The 18,852-nt window shown below is 40.6% G+C and overlaps 1 protein-coding gene across 1 annotated transcript in view; it reads left to right on the top strand.

Annotated features, from left to right (window-relative positions):
* The window catches only part of LOC138369452 (uncharacterized), a 166,327-nt gene that overhangs the window by 106,883 nt on the left and 40,592 nt on the right, over window positions 1–18,852 (top strand). Inside the window, exon 7 of the mRNA XM_069332699.1 lies at window positions 7,299–7,389. Within this exon, the coding sequence (XP_069188800.1) occupies window positions 7,299–7,389 (91 nt within the window). The remainder of the gene's footprint in view (window positions 1–7,298; window positions 7,390–18,852) is intronic.

Below are 18,852 nucleotides of genomic sequence, written 5' to 3'. Positions count from 1 at the left end.
CCAGAACCTCTGGATCGTGGCACAATCTCCTTCTATTTGGGAATGCATGCCTGGCATTACCGCCCAGGAGAGACAAGTCATTAGCAACCTCTGTAATCAGGGCACTTAATGAATTCCCCAGAGCAGACAACCTGGTCCGCCTCCCCCCTCGTGCCAAGAACACCAGCCGCAGGACGACCAACAATAACTCATCTGAGAACCACAAAATGAGAGCACAGATCACCAGGAAAATAGAAGAGGGCAATACGACAGGTGCCATCAGAATCATGACCAGCGATGACACTATTGCCCCCAGGAACGAAACGACAGCAGAGGCTCTTCAAGACAAACACCCACCCAGAGCCCCCGACCGCAGCAGAGATCCCCAGGAAAACAATGCTGGCATAGAACCCTAGACTGTTCGAGAATCTGAGGTGTACAAAGCAGTCATGTCTTTCCCAACAGGTTCAGCAGGGGGCTTTACAGGCCTAAGACCCCAGCACATCAAACAAATGCTGAACCCGGTGCTTGGAGATGCTGCAAAGGACCTTCTAGTGGAACTTACCAGATTCTCCAACATGTGTTTGGCTGGCGGCATCCCTGAGGACATCAGGTCTGTCTTTTATGGAGCAGCACTCTGTGCTCTAAAGAAGAAGGATAGGGGTATCAGGCCCATTGCCGTTGGCAACACCCTCCGACGCCTTGTAGCTAAGGCTGCAGTGAGATTTATCAGCCAGGAAGCAGCCACCTTGCTGAAAACTCATCAGCTCGGGTTTGGGATTCCCCTAGGTTGTGAAGCTGCAGCACATGCAGCGCAGGCTTACATTGCTGATCTCCCGGACCAGAAGGCACTAGTAAAGCTTGACTTCAAAAACGCCTTCAATCAAGTCAGACGAGACGCTGTCCTCAGGGCTGTACACAACCATTTCCGTCCCCTTTACCCATTCATCCGATCGTGCTACAGTGGGGACTCTAAGCTTCTTTTTGGGGAGCATGAAATAAACTCCTGTGAAGATGTCCAACAAGGTGACACCTTAGCCCCCTCCTTTTCTGCCTAGCTATCAAAGAGGTCACTGATAGTCTGACAAGCGAGCTAAACATCTGGTACCTGGATGATGGCACTCTAGCTGGAACTCCGGAAACCATTTTGGAGGATATAAGGAAAATCCAGGAGCAGGGAGCAGCCTTAGGCCTCATTCTCAATGCATCCAAATGTGAAATAATCTCCCGCAACCCAGACATCACTGGGCAAATACAAAATGTTCTTCCAGACATTCTCGTTGTCGAGCCACCGGACTGCACTCTCCTGGGTGCCCCCATTGGCCCACGAGCAATCGAGGAGGTCCTGGTTGCAAAAATCACTGACCTAAAGAGAATGCTGGACAGGATTGACAAGATTGATGCCCATGATGCTCTCTTTCTCCTTACAAGATGTGTGTCTCTCCCTAAGTTGACCTACTTTCTGAGATGTTCTCCATCCTACAGCAGCCCTAAGTTAAATGTGTATGACACCTTTCTGAGGTCCATGCTGGTGAACGTCCTGAACCTGCCATTGGACGACTCTCAGTGGGAGCAAGCAACCCTTCCTGTAAGACTCGGCGGCCTTGGTGTCCGCACAGCCTCCCAAATTGCTCTACCAACCTTCCTTTCCTCCTCCCATGCATCACACGACCTCGTCAGAGATATTTTACCTGCAACCCTGAGAGATTCAGCAGGAATACACGATCCTGCTTTCACTGAATGTTCAAATCAGTGGGATGTTCTTGCAGCCCCAGCAACCATTATAGAGCCAACAAAACAACACAAACAGTCCGGCTGGGACCACCCTCTAGTGGAAAAAGTAGCTGATGCCATGCTCAGCGTCGCAACATCAGACAAGGAGAAAGCTTGCCTCAGAGCAGTGCGTGCCCCCCATGCAGGAGACTTCCTCCTGGCAGTACCCATGTCAGCAATGGGCACGCGCCTAGATCCAGAATACCTTCGTGTAGCAGTGGCCCTCCGCCATGGTGCCCCAATTCACACTGAATACAAGTGTATTTGCAACAGGGTGGAAGCAGACCAATACGGACTGCATGGGTTGCATTGCAGAAGTACAAAGGGCTGGCATGCAAGACACAACGAGGTCAATGACATCATCAAGAGAAGCCTCGTCTCAGCTAGGTGCCCAGCGGAGAGAGAACCTCGCATCCTAGGGGTCCAAAACCCGGATTTCCCCGCACTTCGCCCTGATGGCATCACCATATACTCATGGAAGGAGGGTAGACAGTTGGTGTGGGACTACACATGTGAATCCACCCTGGCTGACACCAATGTACACTTCGGAGCTGATCAAGCAGGTGGGGCGGCCAACCACAGGGAAACAGCTAAATCACTCAAGTACAGGCGACTGGAAGGTCAATACCTCTTTGTTCCCATAGCGTCTGAGACGCATGGCCCCTGGGGCAAGAGTGCCTTGGGATTTCTCAAGGAATTGGGTTCCAAGCTCATTGACGTCACCAGAGACCCAAGGGCTTCCAGTTTTTTGTTTCAGCGTCTCAGTGTGGCGATCCAGAGGGGAAATGCTTGCTGCGTCCTCGGTTCCTGTCCAGAAGCGGAGGAGCTTCAAGAGATCCATAACCTTTAGGCATTAGTCTTGTATGTTTTGTAACCTTTAAATACACAATAAAGGAAAAAAAAAAAAAGGGAAGGGGGTGGTAGGAGAAAAGCACACAGAAACTGTATTGGAGGGGACCTACATTCCCTCCAATGCGTTATATGTGGTTTCCTCCGAGGCTATGGGTCCCCCTTCTTCCAGCCAGAGGTGGTACTCCCTTCCCTATTATATATGTATATATATATATATATATATATATATATATATATATATATATATATATATATATATATATGTCGTACCTAGTAGCCAGAACTCACTTCTCAGCCTACTATGCAAGGCCTGATTTGCCTAATAAGCCTAGTTTTCATGAATTAATGTTTTTTCGACAACCTAACCTACCTAACCTAACCTAACCTAACGTTTTCGGCTACCTAACCTAACCTAACCTATAGAGATAGGTTAGGTTAGGTTAGGTAGGGTTGGTTAGGTTCGGTCATATATCTACGTTAATTTTAACTCCAATAAAAAAAAATTGACCTCATACATGATGAAATGGGTAGCTTTATCATTTCATAAGAAAAAAATTAGAGAAAATATATTAATTCAGTAAAACTTGGCTTATTAGGCAAATCGGGCCTCGCATAGTAGGCTGAGAAGTGAGTTCTGGCTACTAGGTACGACATATATATATATATATATATATATATATATATATATATATATATATATATATATATATATATATATGTCGTACCTAGTAGCCAGAACGCACTTCTGAGCCTACTATGCAAGGCCCGATTTGCCTAATAAGCCAAGTTTTCATGAATTAATATATTTTCTCTAATTTTTTTTTTATGAAATGATAAAGCTACCCATTTCATTATGTATGAGGTAAATTTTTTGTTATTGAAATTAAAATTAACATAGATATATGACCGAACCTAACCAACCCTACCTAACCTAACCTAACCTATCTCTATAGGTTAGGTTCGGTTAGGCAGCCGAAAAAGTTAGGTTAGGTTAGGTTAGGTAGGTTAGGTAGTCGAAAAACAATTATTTCATGAAAACTTGCCTTAATAGGCAAATCGGGCCTTGCATAGTAGGCTGAGAAGTGAGTTCTGGCTACTAGGTACGACATATATATATATATATATATATATATATATATATATATATATATATATATATATGTCGTACCTAATAGCCAGAACGCACTTCTCAGCCTACTATTCAAGGCCCGATTTGCCTAATAAGCCAAGTTTTCATGAATTAATGTTTTTTCGTCTACCTAACCTACCTAACCTAACCTAACCTAGCTTTTTTTGCTACCTAACCTAACCTTACCTATAAATATAGGTTAGGTTAGGTTAGGTAGGGTTGGTTAGGTTCGGTCATATATCTACGTTAATTTTAACTCCAATAAAAAAAAATTGACCTCATACATAATGAAATGGGTAGCTTTATCATTTCATAAGAAAAAAATTAGAGAAAATATATTAATTCAGGAAAACTTGGCTTATTAGGCAAATTTGGCCTTGCATAGTAGGCTGAGAAGTGCGTTCTGGCTACTAGGTACGACATATATATATATATATATATATGTCGTACCTAATAGCCAGAACGCACTTCTCAGCCTACTATTCAAGGCCAAATTTGCCTAATAAGCCAAGTTTTCATGAATTAATGTTTTTTCGTCTACCTAACCTACCTAACCTAACCTAACCTAGCTTTTTTTGGCTACCTAACCTAACCTTAATTATAAATATAGGTTAGGTTAGGTTAGGTAGGGTTTGTTAGGTTCGGTCATATATCTACGTTAATTTTAACTCCAATAAAAAAAAATTGACCTCATACATAGAGAAAAGGGTTGCTTTATCATTTCATAGGAAAAAAATTATAGTAAATATATTAATTCAGGAAAACTTGGCTTATTAGGCAAATCGAGCCTTGAATAGTAGGCTGAGAAGTGAGTTCTGGCTACTAGGTACGACATATATATATATATATATATATATATATATATATAAATGGAAATGTTCGTTTGTGCATAACCTCTAATCACCGAAAGTTTTTCGATTGCTTTGAAATTTTCACACAACGTTCTATTCGCATCCAAGCAGGTTTTTATACATACTATATAGAGTCACATCTGTGACAGTAAAAAATAACATGCTTTTTGTGAAAAACTGTTTTTTTCATTTATTTTTCATGTGACGGAAATCTTCAAAACCTCTTTACCAATTGCTTTGAAATTTTGACACAATGTTGCATTCGAATAGGCGTGTCTTTTTATATATCTACTATATACATGCCTATCCTGTGACATGAAAAAAACATGTTTTTTTTTTAAACAGCGCCATCTGTTGGACGCAAGAGCAACAGATGCTGTAATCTCCGAAAGTTCTTCAACGATTGCTTTGAAAATTTGACTCATCGTTGCATTCAAATTGGTGCTTCCTTTTATATACCTACTATATAGATGCCACCCCCTGCGACAGGTAAAAACATAAGTTTTTGAAAAACAGCGCCATCTGTTGCACATAATAGCAACATGCATGCTATACTATATATGACACGAATTCCATTTCAATGTTTCCAATTGCATTAATAAATTTTATTTTCATAGATTTCGATTGATTTCATTTTTTATTGAATTATTTTGTGTTACATTTTGTTGTAATTGAGCTGTGTTGTTTACCATATCGTTCATTTCGTAAATATAAGTATAGATGCCACACCTGTTACAGGTAAAACTATGCCTTTCTTGAAAAAACAGCGCCATCTGTTGCATGTAAGAGCAACACACTTGCTATACAAAATAGGTTACAATTTCATTTCAATGTTTCTGATTGCATTGATAAATTGAATTTTCATAGAGTTTTATTTATTTTCATTTTGATTTAATTATGTTGTGTGAATTAAATTGGAATTGAGCTGTGCTGCTTACCATGCCATTCATTTAATGAGTATAGTTATTTTTTTATTTTTTTCATATTTTCATTTAATTTTAACTGTTTTTCTTATATTTCAGTGATGGAAACATCAGATCACTTGATGTTCCAAATTTGCTGATGGGAACATTAGACCATTTGGGAAGGCATCGGATGAGGGGAGTGGGGAATGGTGGGGATGACGAAGGGACGGAAGTGAGAGATGGTGGGGAGAATGTGGGAACAAGGTAGGGGGTAATGTTGGGGAAAGACGAGGGGACAGGGGAGTTTGAGATGGTGGGGACAAGGGGATGGGGAAATGGTGAATGGTGGGGAAGACAAAGGGACCGGGAAGTGGGGCATATGGTGGGAAGGAAGAGAGGATGGTTGAGTGGGGAATGGTGGGGAGGACTGGGGGACAGGGAAGGTTGCTGTGGCTCAGCAACGCACATGTATTGCTGAACCACATCAACGCATGGCCGGGTACTGCTAGTATATACGTATAATTGTTATTGTATATAGTTAAAACGTTTCACGGGTATAATGTGATGTCCATTAACATCAAATTTTTGAACTTTTATTTTTATTAGCAATACAAGTGAACATAAATTGCAGCAAATTGTATTTGTAAAACAAATATCTTTCAGTAGCTTTATTGCCTATTGATAGATGATAATAGGTGTCGTTGTGTGGCACTGTGGCGGTGTGAGGGAGTGTGGCACTCAGGTATTGTCAGGGGGTGTGGCTGAGGTGGGTGAGGGTGTTGCTGAGACGAGGAGAGAGTGTATGTTGGAAGAGACGGCCGTAGGGTGCGGCCCGCAGCCGCCTTCCCTCCTCCCATCCTCTATCTGTACACTCGCTAATCTCCGCATTTCTTTTTTTGTGCAGCATGCAACACTACTTCCCTCTTAATTGTAGCTACCTTCGACACGAAAGACATCGTAAATACAATTGCTTTTCAATGAATATACAAAGAGTTCACCACATATGCACCACGACGCAGTAACTTGCCACAGACTATCCTCTTTGTAAGAAAGACACACAGGTACTGACTGAGGTCGTGAGGTGTGCTGCTCTTGGCTGACTGAAAAGTTGCCGTCGAGCAAAACTATTTTTATATGCGTATTTTTACGACCGTTTTGCATAAAATCCTATTGTTAGTAAGCAACCAGATGAGACCACAATGACGCGCTGCACTCCTTGACACCAGTACGGGTTGGGGCGCATAAGGTTCGCATTTATTAGTAAAAATGCTCGTATAAAAGCGATTTTTTAAGAAAACAAGATGAACTTTGCATGACTCTGTTGTAATATACATCGGGATTTGTTGAACATGTTTCAATATTTTTTCGATTTCAGACGAATATTTTTGGAATTCCGGAGCCTCAACGACATCCTGAAGTTAATCTCAGAAGCTTGAACATCTGCAGATGATTCCATTCGAAATTGTTCAGAATTGTAAATGTGAATATAAATTATAGTATGGACGAACTTAAAACTATTTTATCTTCAGGACGATGTTGAAAAGAAACCAATGTTATAGTAAAAACAGTGAGATGATGGCTCCAAGAAGCAACATATGTATTGTATTATCAGAAGACAAGACCTGCTGATAACACAGTAATGTGTTACAAACGCAAAACAAAAATAACCAACTTGAACATTTAACTCCAGTTCTGCACATTTTCAGCAGATTTTCAGCCTTTAGACACAATTTAAAAACAGAATATTTAATATCAAACTTTTGCAAGAACTCTAATAATGATATGGAAAATTGATTTTTTTTTCAACAGGTATACATTTGTGAGGCCTCTTGATGGACAATGGGGAATTCCATTGAGCAACGGGTCCTGGTCTGGCATGATAGGAATGGTGAGCCGGAAGGTGAGTTGATGTTTTCAATGATCCAAGCAGGAGGATGAGTCCTGGTACTGGGATGATGGGTATGGTGAAATACTAGTACTGGGGTGATGGGTATGGTGAAATACTAGTACTGGGATGATGGGTATGGTGAAATAAGAAAGAAGTGGCAGAAATAGGGTTGTATATTTTTGGAACATTATAAAGGATAAGATATTCGATGGAGGTTCATTGTATTGCTTCAAGTGTTAGTTAAACATACCTGAGTGAGTTTTAGGGGATATTTATATGAACTAACTCATATACACCAAAATGTTTTATGCAGTTTTCGATACTCTTATGTTCTAATTAGTTTATGGATTGTGATCCAGCAATGAATATGTTAAGCAGGGAAGTACGTTGATGGGTTATGGTGATCCTAATATAATATCCCTATATTATCCCCAAGTATCCCTATAGTATCCCAATATTATCCCTATCCATAAATATCCCTATATAATACCCCTATATTATCCCTATAATAACCCTAAATGTCTTATGCAGTTTGCGATACTCTTATGTTCTTATTTCCTTATGAATTGTGATCCAGCAATGAGTATGGTGAGCAGGGAGGTACGTTGATGGGTTATAGTGATCCTAATATAATGTAGAGTCTGGTTAAACATGATATACATGGAGAACTATGGGGCTTCAGTGCATACTGAGGAGAGAATGAAGAACGGATAAAGTATTGTTAAAGTTCTTAAATTCAAGAGTGTGGGAGACTAAGGCAGTAAACTATAGCTTTAAAAGCAGATTCCAGCTTGTTTGTCTATATCCCAGAGTAATGGAGGAGCCAGTCTTTGCCTGTTTCTGTTGTTTTTGAATTCGATGGTTTTAATAAAAGGCAGGGAAGAAATGCCATTACAGTTGGTTCTTTTCTCAGATCGATTTAGAACAATGAGCAGACAATGTCCAAGGGGGTAAGATCTCCGCAAATCACCAAACAATTTTCAGGGTGACTGGAAAGTGTAACGTGATACTCATAGGGGGTTCGAGGTATGCACGCCATGGCATTGCTTCCCTTGTTACGAAATTCAATCCTTGATAAATACCAGACACAAGATTTTACTAGGATTCTTCCAGTATATGTATACACACACACACACACACAAACTTGAGGGGCCTCGTAGCCTGGTGGATAGCGCGCAGGACTCTTAATTCTGTGGCGCGGGTTCGATTCCCGCACGAGGCAGAAACAAATGGGCAAAGTTTCTTTCACCCTAAGTGCCCCTGTTACCTAGCAGTAAATAGGTACCTGGGAGTTAGTCAGCTGTCACGGGCTGCTTCCTGGGGTGTGTGTGTGTGTGGTGTGGGAAAAAAAACAAAAAAAAAAGTAGTTAGTAAACAGTTGATTGACAGTTGAGAGGCGGGCCGAAAGAGAAAAGCTCAACCCCCGCAAAAACACAACTAGTACACAACTAGTAAACACACTATAAAGATAGGTTAGGTTAGGTTAGGTAGGGTTGGTTAGGTTCGGTCATATATCTACGTTAATTTTAACTCCAATAAAAAAAAATTGACCTCATACATAATGAAATTGGTAGCTTTATCATTTCATAAGAAAAAAATTAGAGAAAATATATTAATTCAGGAAAACTTGGCTTATTAGGCAAATCGGGCCTTGCATAGTAGGCCGAGTACGACGTTCTGGCTACTAGGTACAACATATATATATATATGTCGTACCTAGTAGCCAGAACGCACTTATCAGCCTACAATGCAAGGCCCGATTTGCCTAATAAGCCAAGTTTTCATGAATTAATATGTTTTCTCTAGTTTTTTTCTTACGAAGTGATAAAGCTACCCATTTCATTATGTATGAGGTCAATTTTTTTTTAATGGAGTTAAAATTAACGTAGATATATGACCGAACCTAACCAACCCTACCTAACCTAACCTAACCTATCTTCATACGTTAGGTTCGGTTAGGTAGCAGAAAAAGTTAGGTTAGGTTAGGTTAGGTAGGTTAGGTAGTCGAAAAAACATTAATTCATGAAAACTTGGCTTATTAGGCAAATCGGGCCTTGAATAGTAGGCTGATAAGTACGTTCTGGCTATTAGGTACGACATATATATATATATATATATATGTCGTACCTAGTAGCCAGAACGCACTTCTCAGCCTACTATGCAAGGCCCGATTTGCCTAATAAGCCAAGTTTTACTGAATTAATATATTTTCTCAAATTTTTTTCTTATGAAATGATAAAGCTACCCATTTCATTATGTATGAGGTCAATTTTTTTTATTGGAGTTAAATTAACGTAGATATATTACCGAACCTAACCAACCCTACCTAACCTAACCTAACCTATCTTTATAGGTTAGGTTAGGTTAGGTAGCCGAAAACGTTGGGTTAGGTTAGGTTAGGTAGGTTAGGTAGTCGAAAAAACATTAATTCATGAAAACTAGGCTTATTAGGCAAATCGGGCCTTGCATAGTAGGCTGAGAAGTGCGTTCTGGCTACTAGGTACGACATATATATATATATATATATATATATATATATATATATATATATATATATATATATATATATATATATATATATGTCGTACCTAGTAGCCAGAACGCACTTCTCGGCCTACTATGCAAGGCCCGATTTGCCTAATAAGCCAAGTTTTCCTGAATTATTATATTTTCTCAATTTTTTTTCTTATGAGATGATAAAGCTACCCATTTCATTATGTATGAGGTCAATATTTTTTTATTGGAGTTAAAATTAACGTAGATATATGACCAAACCTAACCAACCCTACCTAACCTAACCTAACCTATCTTTTTAGGTTAGGTTAGGTTATGTAGCCGAAAAAGTTAGGTTAGGTAGGTTAGGTAGTCGAAAAACAATTAATTCATGAAAACTTGACTTATTAGGCAAATCGGGCCTTGCATAGTAGGCAGAGAAGTGCGTTCTGGCTATTAGGTACGACATATATATATATATATATATATATATATATATATATATATATATATATATATATATATATATATATATATATATATATATATATATATATATATATATATATATATATATATATATATATATATATATATATATGTCGTACCTAGTAGCCAGAACGCACTTCTCGGCATACTATGCAAGGCCCGATTTGCCTAATAAGCCAAGTTTTCCTGAATTAATATATTTTCTTCAATTTTTTCTTATAAAATGATAAAGCTATCCATTTCATTATGTATGAGGTCAGTTTTTTTTTATTGGAGTTAATTATTAACGTAGATATATGACCTAACCTAACCAACCCTACCTAACCTAACCTAACATATCTTTATAGGTTAGGTTAGGTTAGGTAGCCGAAAAAGCTAGGTTAGGTTAGGTTAGGTAGGTTTGGTAGTCGAAAAACAATTAATTAATGAAAACTTGGCTTATTAGGGAATTCGGGCCTTGCATAGTAGGCTGAGAAGTGCGTTCTGGCTACTAGGTACGACATATATATATATATATATATATATATATATATATATATATATATATATATATATATATATATATATATATATATATATATATATATATATATATATATATATATATATATATATAAGAATTTTGGTAGCAGTCTTTCCTGTAGACATATTTTATTAAATATGACCGAAAAAGTAAGATTAATAATTCTAACACGAATTTTCTCAATCTTTCGTACATTTCTTTTCACTGTTGGAGGTAAATCAAAAATCAATTCTCCAAAATTCATTTTTATTTCTAGTCTTTTTTTTTTAAATGGCTTTTAGCTGCCGCTTTGAGCTCGGGGGACAGTATGGTGCTTCTGTAATTGCCTCGATTCTTTCCTCCTTCTGCAATAAGTTCTGCTTGTAAGGTATCTTTGGTAGTGACCTTCTTTTGTGTCTCAAGGTCGAATATGTCGTAGATAATAGACTAGAAATAAAAATGAATTTTGGAGAATTGATTTTTGATTTACCTCCAACAGTGAAAAGAAATGTACGAAAGATTGAGAAAATTCGTGTTAGAATTATTAATCTTACTTTTTCGGTCATATTTAATAATATATATATATATATATATATATATATATATATATATATATATATATATATATATATATATATATATATATATATATATATATATATAAATATATATATATATATATATATATATATATATATATATATATATATATATATATATATATATATATATATATCTGAAAACTCACACCCCAGAAGTGACTCGAACCCATACTCCCAGGAGCCACGCAACTGGTATGTACAAGACGCCTTAATCCACTTGACCATCACGACCGGACATAATGAGGTGATAGCCGAGGCTATTTGAACCACCCCACCGCCGGCACTCGGATAGTAATCTTGGGCATAGCATTTTACCAAATCACCTCATTCTTTGGGGCACACGTGAGGAACACAAATGCGAACAAGCCTGAATGGTCCCCAGGACAATATGCAACTGAAAACTCACACCCCAGAAGTGACTCGAACCCATACTCCCAGGAGCCACGCAACTGGTATGTACAAGACGCCTTAATCCACTTGACCATCACGACCGGACATAATGAGGTGATAGCCGAGGCTATTTGAACCACCCCACCGCCGGCACTCGGATAGTAATCTTGGGCATAGCATTTTACCAAATCACCTCATTCTTTGGGGCACACGTGAGGAACACAAATGCGAACAAGCCTGAATGGTCCCCAGGACAATATGCAACTGAAAACTCACACCCCAGAAGTGACTCGAACCCATACTCCCAGGAGCCACGCAACTGGTATGTACAAGACACCTTAATCCACTTGACCATCACGACCGGACATAATGAGGTGATAGCCGAGGCTATTTGAACCACCCCACCGCCGGCACTCGGATAGTAATCTTGGGCATAGCATTTTACCAAATCACCTCATTCTTTGGGGCACACGTGAGGAACACAAATGCGAACAAGCCTGAATGGTCCCCAGGACAATATGCAACTGAAAACTCACACCCCAGATGTGACTTGAACCCATACTCCCAGGAGCCACGCAACTGGTATGTACAAGACGCCTTAATCCACTTGACCATCACGACCGGACATAATGAGGTGATAGCCGAGGCTATTTGAACCACCCCACCGCCGGCACTCGGATAGTAATCTTGGGCATAGCATTTTACCAAATCACCTCATTCTTTGGGGCACACGTGAGGAACACAAATGCGAACAAGCCTGAATGGTCCCCAGGACAATATGCAACTGAAAACTCACACCCCAGAAGTGACTCGAACCCATACTCCCAGGAGCCACGCAACTGGTATGTACAAGACGCCTTAATCCACTTGACCATCACGACCGGACATAATGAGGTGATAGCCGAGGCTATTTGAACCACCCCACCGCCGGCACTCGGATAGTAATCTTGGGCATAGCATTTTACCAAATCACCTCATTCTTTGGGGCACACGTGAGGAACACAAATGCGAACAAGCCTGAATGGTCCCCAGGACAATATGCAACTGAAAACTCACACCCTAGAAGTGACTCGAACCCATACTCCCAGGAGCCACGCAACTGGTATGTACAAGACGCCTTAATCCACTTGACCATCACGACCGGACATAATGAGGTGATAGCCGAGGCTATATGAACCACCCCACCGCCGGCACTCGGATAGTAATCTTGGGCATAGCATTTTACCAAATCACCTCATTCTTTGGGGCACACGTGAGGAACACAAATGCGAACAAGCCTGAATGGTCCCCAGGACAATATGCAACTGAAAACTCACACCCCGGAAGTGACTCGAACCCATACTCCCAGGAGCCACGCAACTGGTATGTACAAGACGCCTTAATCCACTTGACCATCACGACCGGACATAATGAGGTGATAGCCGAGGCTATTTGAACCACCCCACCGCCGGCACTCGGATAGTAATCTTGGGCATAGCATTTTACCAAATCACCTCATTCTTTGGGGCACACGTGAGGAACACAAATGCGAACAAGCCTGAATGGTCCCCAGGACAATATGCAACTGAAAACTCACACCCCGGAAGTGACTCGAACCCATACTCCCAGGAGCCACGCAACTGGTATGTACAAGACGCCTTAATCCACTTGACCATCACGACCGGACATAATGAGGTGATAGCCGAGGCTATTTGAACCACCCCACCGCCGGCACTCGGATAGTAATCTTGGGCATAGCATTTTACCAAATCACCTCATTCTTTGGGGCACACGTGAGGAACACAAATGCGAACAAGCCTGAATGGTCCCCAGGACAATATGCAACTGAAAACTCACACCCCAGAAGTGACTCGAACCCATACTCCCAGGAGCCACGCAACTGGTATGTACAAGACACCTTAATCCACTTGACCATCACGACCGGACATAATGAGGTGATAGCCGAGGCTATTTGAACCACCCCACCGCCGGCACTCGGATAGTAATCTTGGGCATAGCATTTTACCAAATCACCTCATTCTTTGGGGCACACGTGAGGAACACAAATGCGAACAAGCCTGAATGGTCCCCAGGACAATATGCAACTGAAAACTCACACCCCAGAAGTGACTCGAACCCATACTCCCAGGAGCCACGCAACTGGTATGTACAAGACGCCTTAATCCACTTGACCATCACGACCGGACATAATGAGGTGATAGCCGAGGCTATTTGAACCACCCCACCGCCGGCACTCGGATAGTAATCTTGGGCATAGCATTTTACCAAATCACCTCATTCTTTGGGGCACACGTGAGGAACACAAATGCGAACAAGCCTGAATGGTCCCCAGGACAATATGCAACTGAAAACTCACACCCCAGAAGTGACTCGAACCCATACTCCCAGGAGCCACGCAACTGGTATGTACAAGACGCCTTAATCCACTTGACCATCACGACCGGACATAATGAGGTGATAGCCGAGGCTATTTGAACCACCCCACCGCCGGCACTCGGATAGTAATCTTGGGCATAGCATTTTACCAAATCACCTCATTCTTTGGGGCACACGTGAGGAACACAAATGCGAACAAGCCTGAATGGTCCCCAGGACAATATGCAACTGAAAACTCACACCCCAGAAGTGACTCGAACCCATACTCCCAGGAGCCACGCAACTGGTTTTCCTGAATTAATATATTTTCTCAAATTTTTTTCTCATGAAATGATTAAGCTACCCATTTCACTCCGAATGAGGTCAATTTTTTTTTATTGGAGTTAAAATTAACGTAGATATATGACCGAACCTAACCAACCCTACCTAACCTAACCTAACCTATCTTTATAGCTTAGGTTAGGTTAGGTAGCCGAAAAAGTTAGGCTAGGTTAGGTTAGGTAGGTTAGGTAGTCGCAAAACAATTAATTCATGAAAACTTGGCCTATTAGGCAAATCGGGCCTTGCATAGTAGGCCGAGAAGTGCGTTCTGGCTACTAGGTACGACATATATATATATATGTCGTACCTAGTAGCCAGAACGCACTTCTCAGCAATATATATACTATGCAAGGCCCGATTTGCCTAATAAGCCAAGTTTTCATGAATTAATGTGTTTTCGACAACCTAACCAACCAAACCTAACCTAACCTAACTTTTCCGGCTACCTAACCTAACCTAACCAATAAAGATAGGTTAGGTTAGGTTAGGTTAGGTAGGGTTGGTTAGGTTCGGTCATATATCTACGTTAATTTTAACTCCAATAAAAAAAATTACCTCATACATAATGAAATGGGTAGCTTTATCTTTTCATAAGAAAAAACTTAGAGAAAATATAATAATTCAGGAAAACTTGGCTTATTAGGCAAATCGGGCTTTGCATAGTAGGCCGAGAAGTGCATTCTGGCTACTAGGTACAACATATATATATATATATGAATATATATTTGTATATTTTGGTAGCAGTCTTTCCTGTAGACATATATTATTAAATATCACCGAAAAAGTAAGATTAATAATTCTAAAACGAATTTTCTCGATCTCTTCGTACGTTTCTTTTCACTGATGGTGGTAATTCAAAAATCAATTTTCCAAAATTCATTTTTATTTCTAGTCTGACGCGACACTTGAGTGCGTTTCGTAAAACTTATTACATTTTAAAGACTTTAGCCTACACATACACAACTGAATAGAATTTACACATCTTCGATTTGTTTGTATCTACATTTTAGTGAGGTGGTGTTAATAGGGTATTAAATTCCTAAACAAAAGACAGAACACGAAACAATGGGTATTGAATGGAAGTGATTTGTAGAAAGCCTATTGGTCCATATTTCTTGATGCTTCTATATTGGAGCGGAGTCTTGAGGTGGGTAGAATATAGTTGTGCATTAATTGGCTGTTCATTCCTGGTGTTGACTTCTTGATGTGTAGAGCCTCGCAGACGTCAAGCCGCCTGCTATCGCTGTATCTATCGATGATTTCTGTGTTGTTTACTAGGATTTCTCTGGCGATGGTTTGGTTGTGGGAAGAGATTATATGTTCCTTAATGGAGCCCTGTTGCTTATGCATCGTTAAACGCCTAGAAAGAGATGTTGTTGTCTTGCCTATATACTGTTTTTTTTTGGAGCTTACAGTCCCCAAGAGGGCATTTGAAGGCTTAGACGACGTTGGTCACTTTTAAAGCGTTCTGCTTTGTGTCTGGAGAGTTTCTCATGAGTAGGCTGGCCGTTTTTCTGGTTTTATAGTAAATCGTCAGTTGTATCCTCTGATTTTTGTCTGTAGGGATAACGTTTCTATTAAAAATATCTTTCAGGACCCTTTCCTCCGTTTTATGAGCTGTTGAAAAGAATTTCCTGTAAAATAGTCTAATAGGGGGTATAGGTGTTGTGTTGGTTGTCTCTTCAGAGGTTGCATGGCGTTTCACTTTCCTTCTTATGATGTCTTCGACGAAACCATTGGAGAAGCCGTTGTTGACTAGGACCGGCCTTACCCTACAGAGTTCTTCGTCGACTTGCTTCCATTCTGAGCTGTGGCTGAGAGCACGGTCGACATAAGCATTAACAACACTCCTCTTGTACCTGTCTAGGCAGTCGCTGTTGGCATTTAGGCACATTCCTATGTTCGTTTCCTTAGTGTAGACTGCAGTGTGGAAACCTCCGCTCTTTTCCATGACTGTTACATCTAGAAAGGGCAGCTTCCCATCCTTTTCCATCTCGTAAGTGAAACGCAGCACGGAACTCTGCTCAAATGCCTCCTTCAGCTCCTGCAGATGTCTGACATCAGGTACCTGTGTAAAAATGTCGTCAACATATCTGCAGTATATGGCCGGTTTCAAGTTCATTTCGACTAAGAATTTTTGCTCGATGGTACCCATGTAGAAGTTTGCAAACAGGACACCTAGGGGGAAACCCATGGCGACCCCATCTACTTGCTTATACATGTACCCATCCGGGCTCAAGAAGGGTGCCTCTTTAGTACAAGCTTGGAGTAGTTTCCTCAAAATGTTTTCTGGTATGTCAAGAGGAGTGCAGGCTGGATCACGATACACTCTGTCGGCTATCATCCCGATTGTCTCGTCCACAGGTACGTTGGTAAACAGGGATTCTAAGTCCAACGAGGCTCTTATCCCTGTGGCCCGTGTGCCCCGCAGTAAGTCAACAAATTCCTTTGAAGACTTCAGGCTGAAGGCGCAAGGGACATAAGGAGTCAGCAGGCCGTTGAGTCGCTTTGCCAGTCTGTACGTGGGTGTGGGTATCTGGCTAATGATTGGCCGAAGTGGGTTTCCAGGCTTGTGTGTCTTGACATTTCCATACGCATATCCAGGTTTATATTCCCCAATAACCTTTGGCAGGTGGAGTCCGGATTTCTTGGCATTCACAGTTTCGATCAGTTTGTTGACCTTTGCTTTCAATTCGGCTGTAGTGTCCTTCGTTACCCTTTGGAATTTAGTTTGGTCAGAGAGTATGAGGTTCATTTTCGCCAGATATTCGTCTTTTTTAAGAATGACGTATATTGGCGACTTGTCACCTCTCCTGACAACTATCTCCTTGTTCTCACGAAGGCTCTTAGCTGCCGCTTTGAGCTCGGGGGACAGTATGGTGCTTCTGTAGTTGCCTCGATTCTTTCCTCCTTCCGCAGTAAGTTCTGCTTGTAAGGTATCTTTGGTAGTGACCTTCTTTTGTGTCTCGAGGTCGAATATGTCGTCCAACAGAATTTCCAACTCCACTTTCCGGGCCATCTCACTCGGTCTGGACATAACGTGAGAGTTTATACCCAGATTTAGGAGAGTGACTTGGTCCTCAGTGAGGTTAATTCCTGCAAGGTTCAGGAAGCCATCTCTCGGTCGTGGAATTGCCATAGGTCCTCCATATAACGTTGTTAGTTTCTTGATAATCCTTGTTTCAGTGCTGAGGTGATGTCGGTCTGTGAGGATGTCGAGGTGTTGTTCAGTGCGGGTACGGAGACTTTCGTCGATGTTGCTATTTCTCCATTCGTTTGTAGCATGAAGTAGTTGCGCTTTATTGTCTTTGATTTCATTTTCTGACTTGTATATCTGATCACGAATCAGATCTTGGCGATATTTTATCGTGAAGGCTTGATTCCTTGCTGCTGGGTCGTGCGTTTTTATTTTAATATATTTTGGTAGCAGTCTTTCCTGTAGACATATATTATTAAATATGACCGAAAAAGTAAGATTAATAATTCTAACACGAATTTTCTCGATCTTTCGTACGTTTCTTTTCACTGTTGGTGGTAATTCAAAAATCAATTCTCCAAAATTCATTTTTATTTCTAGTCTGACGCGACACTTGAGCGTGTTTCGTAAAACTTATTACATTTTCAAAGACTTTAGCTTACACACACACAACTGAATAGAACTTACACATCTTCGATTTGTTTATATCTACATTTGAGTGAGGTGGATCACCCCATCCAAGAAACGTATGAAAAGAAACGTACGAAAGATCGAGAAAATTCGTGTTAGAATTATTAATCTTACTTTTTCGGTCATATTTAATAATATATGTATATATATATATATATATATATATATATATATATATATATATATATATATATATATATATATATATATATATATATATATATATATATATGTATATATATATATATGCAAACAAGCCTGAATGGTCCCCAGGACTATATACAACTGAAAAACTCACACCCCAGAAGTGACTCGAACCCATACTCCCACAACTGGTATGTACAGGGACGCCTTAATCCGCTTGACCATCACGTGATGGTCAAGCGGATTAAGGCGTCCCTGTACATACCAGTTGTGGGAGTATGGGTTCGAGTCACTTCTGGGGTGTGAGTTTTCAGTTGTATATAGTCCTGGGGACCATTCAGGCTTGTTTGCATTTGTGTTCCTCACGTGTGCCCCAAAGAATGAGGTGATTTGATAAAATGCTATGCCCAAGATTACCATCCGAGTGCCGGCGGGGAAGTGGTTCATATAGCCTCGGCTATCACTTCCTTATGTCCGGTCGTGATGGTCAA

This window comes from Procambarus clarkii, chromosome 28, assembly GCF_040958095.1.
Source record: "Procambarus clarkii isolate CNS0578487 chromosome 28, FALCON_Pclarkii_2.0, whole genome shotgun sequence".
In the NCBI taxonomy this organism is placed as follows: Eukaryota; Metazoa; Arthropoda; class Malacostraca; order Decapoda; family Cambaridae; genus Procambarus; species Procambarus clarkii.
The sequence above is the reverse complement of the archived record's forward strand: the minus strand, read 5'-3'. Positions and strand labels throughout refer to the sequence as shown.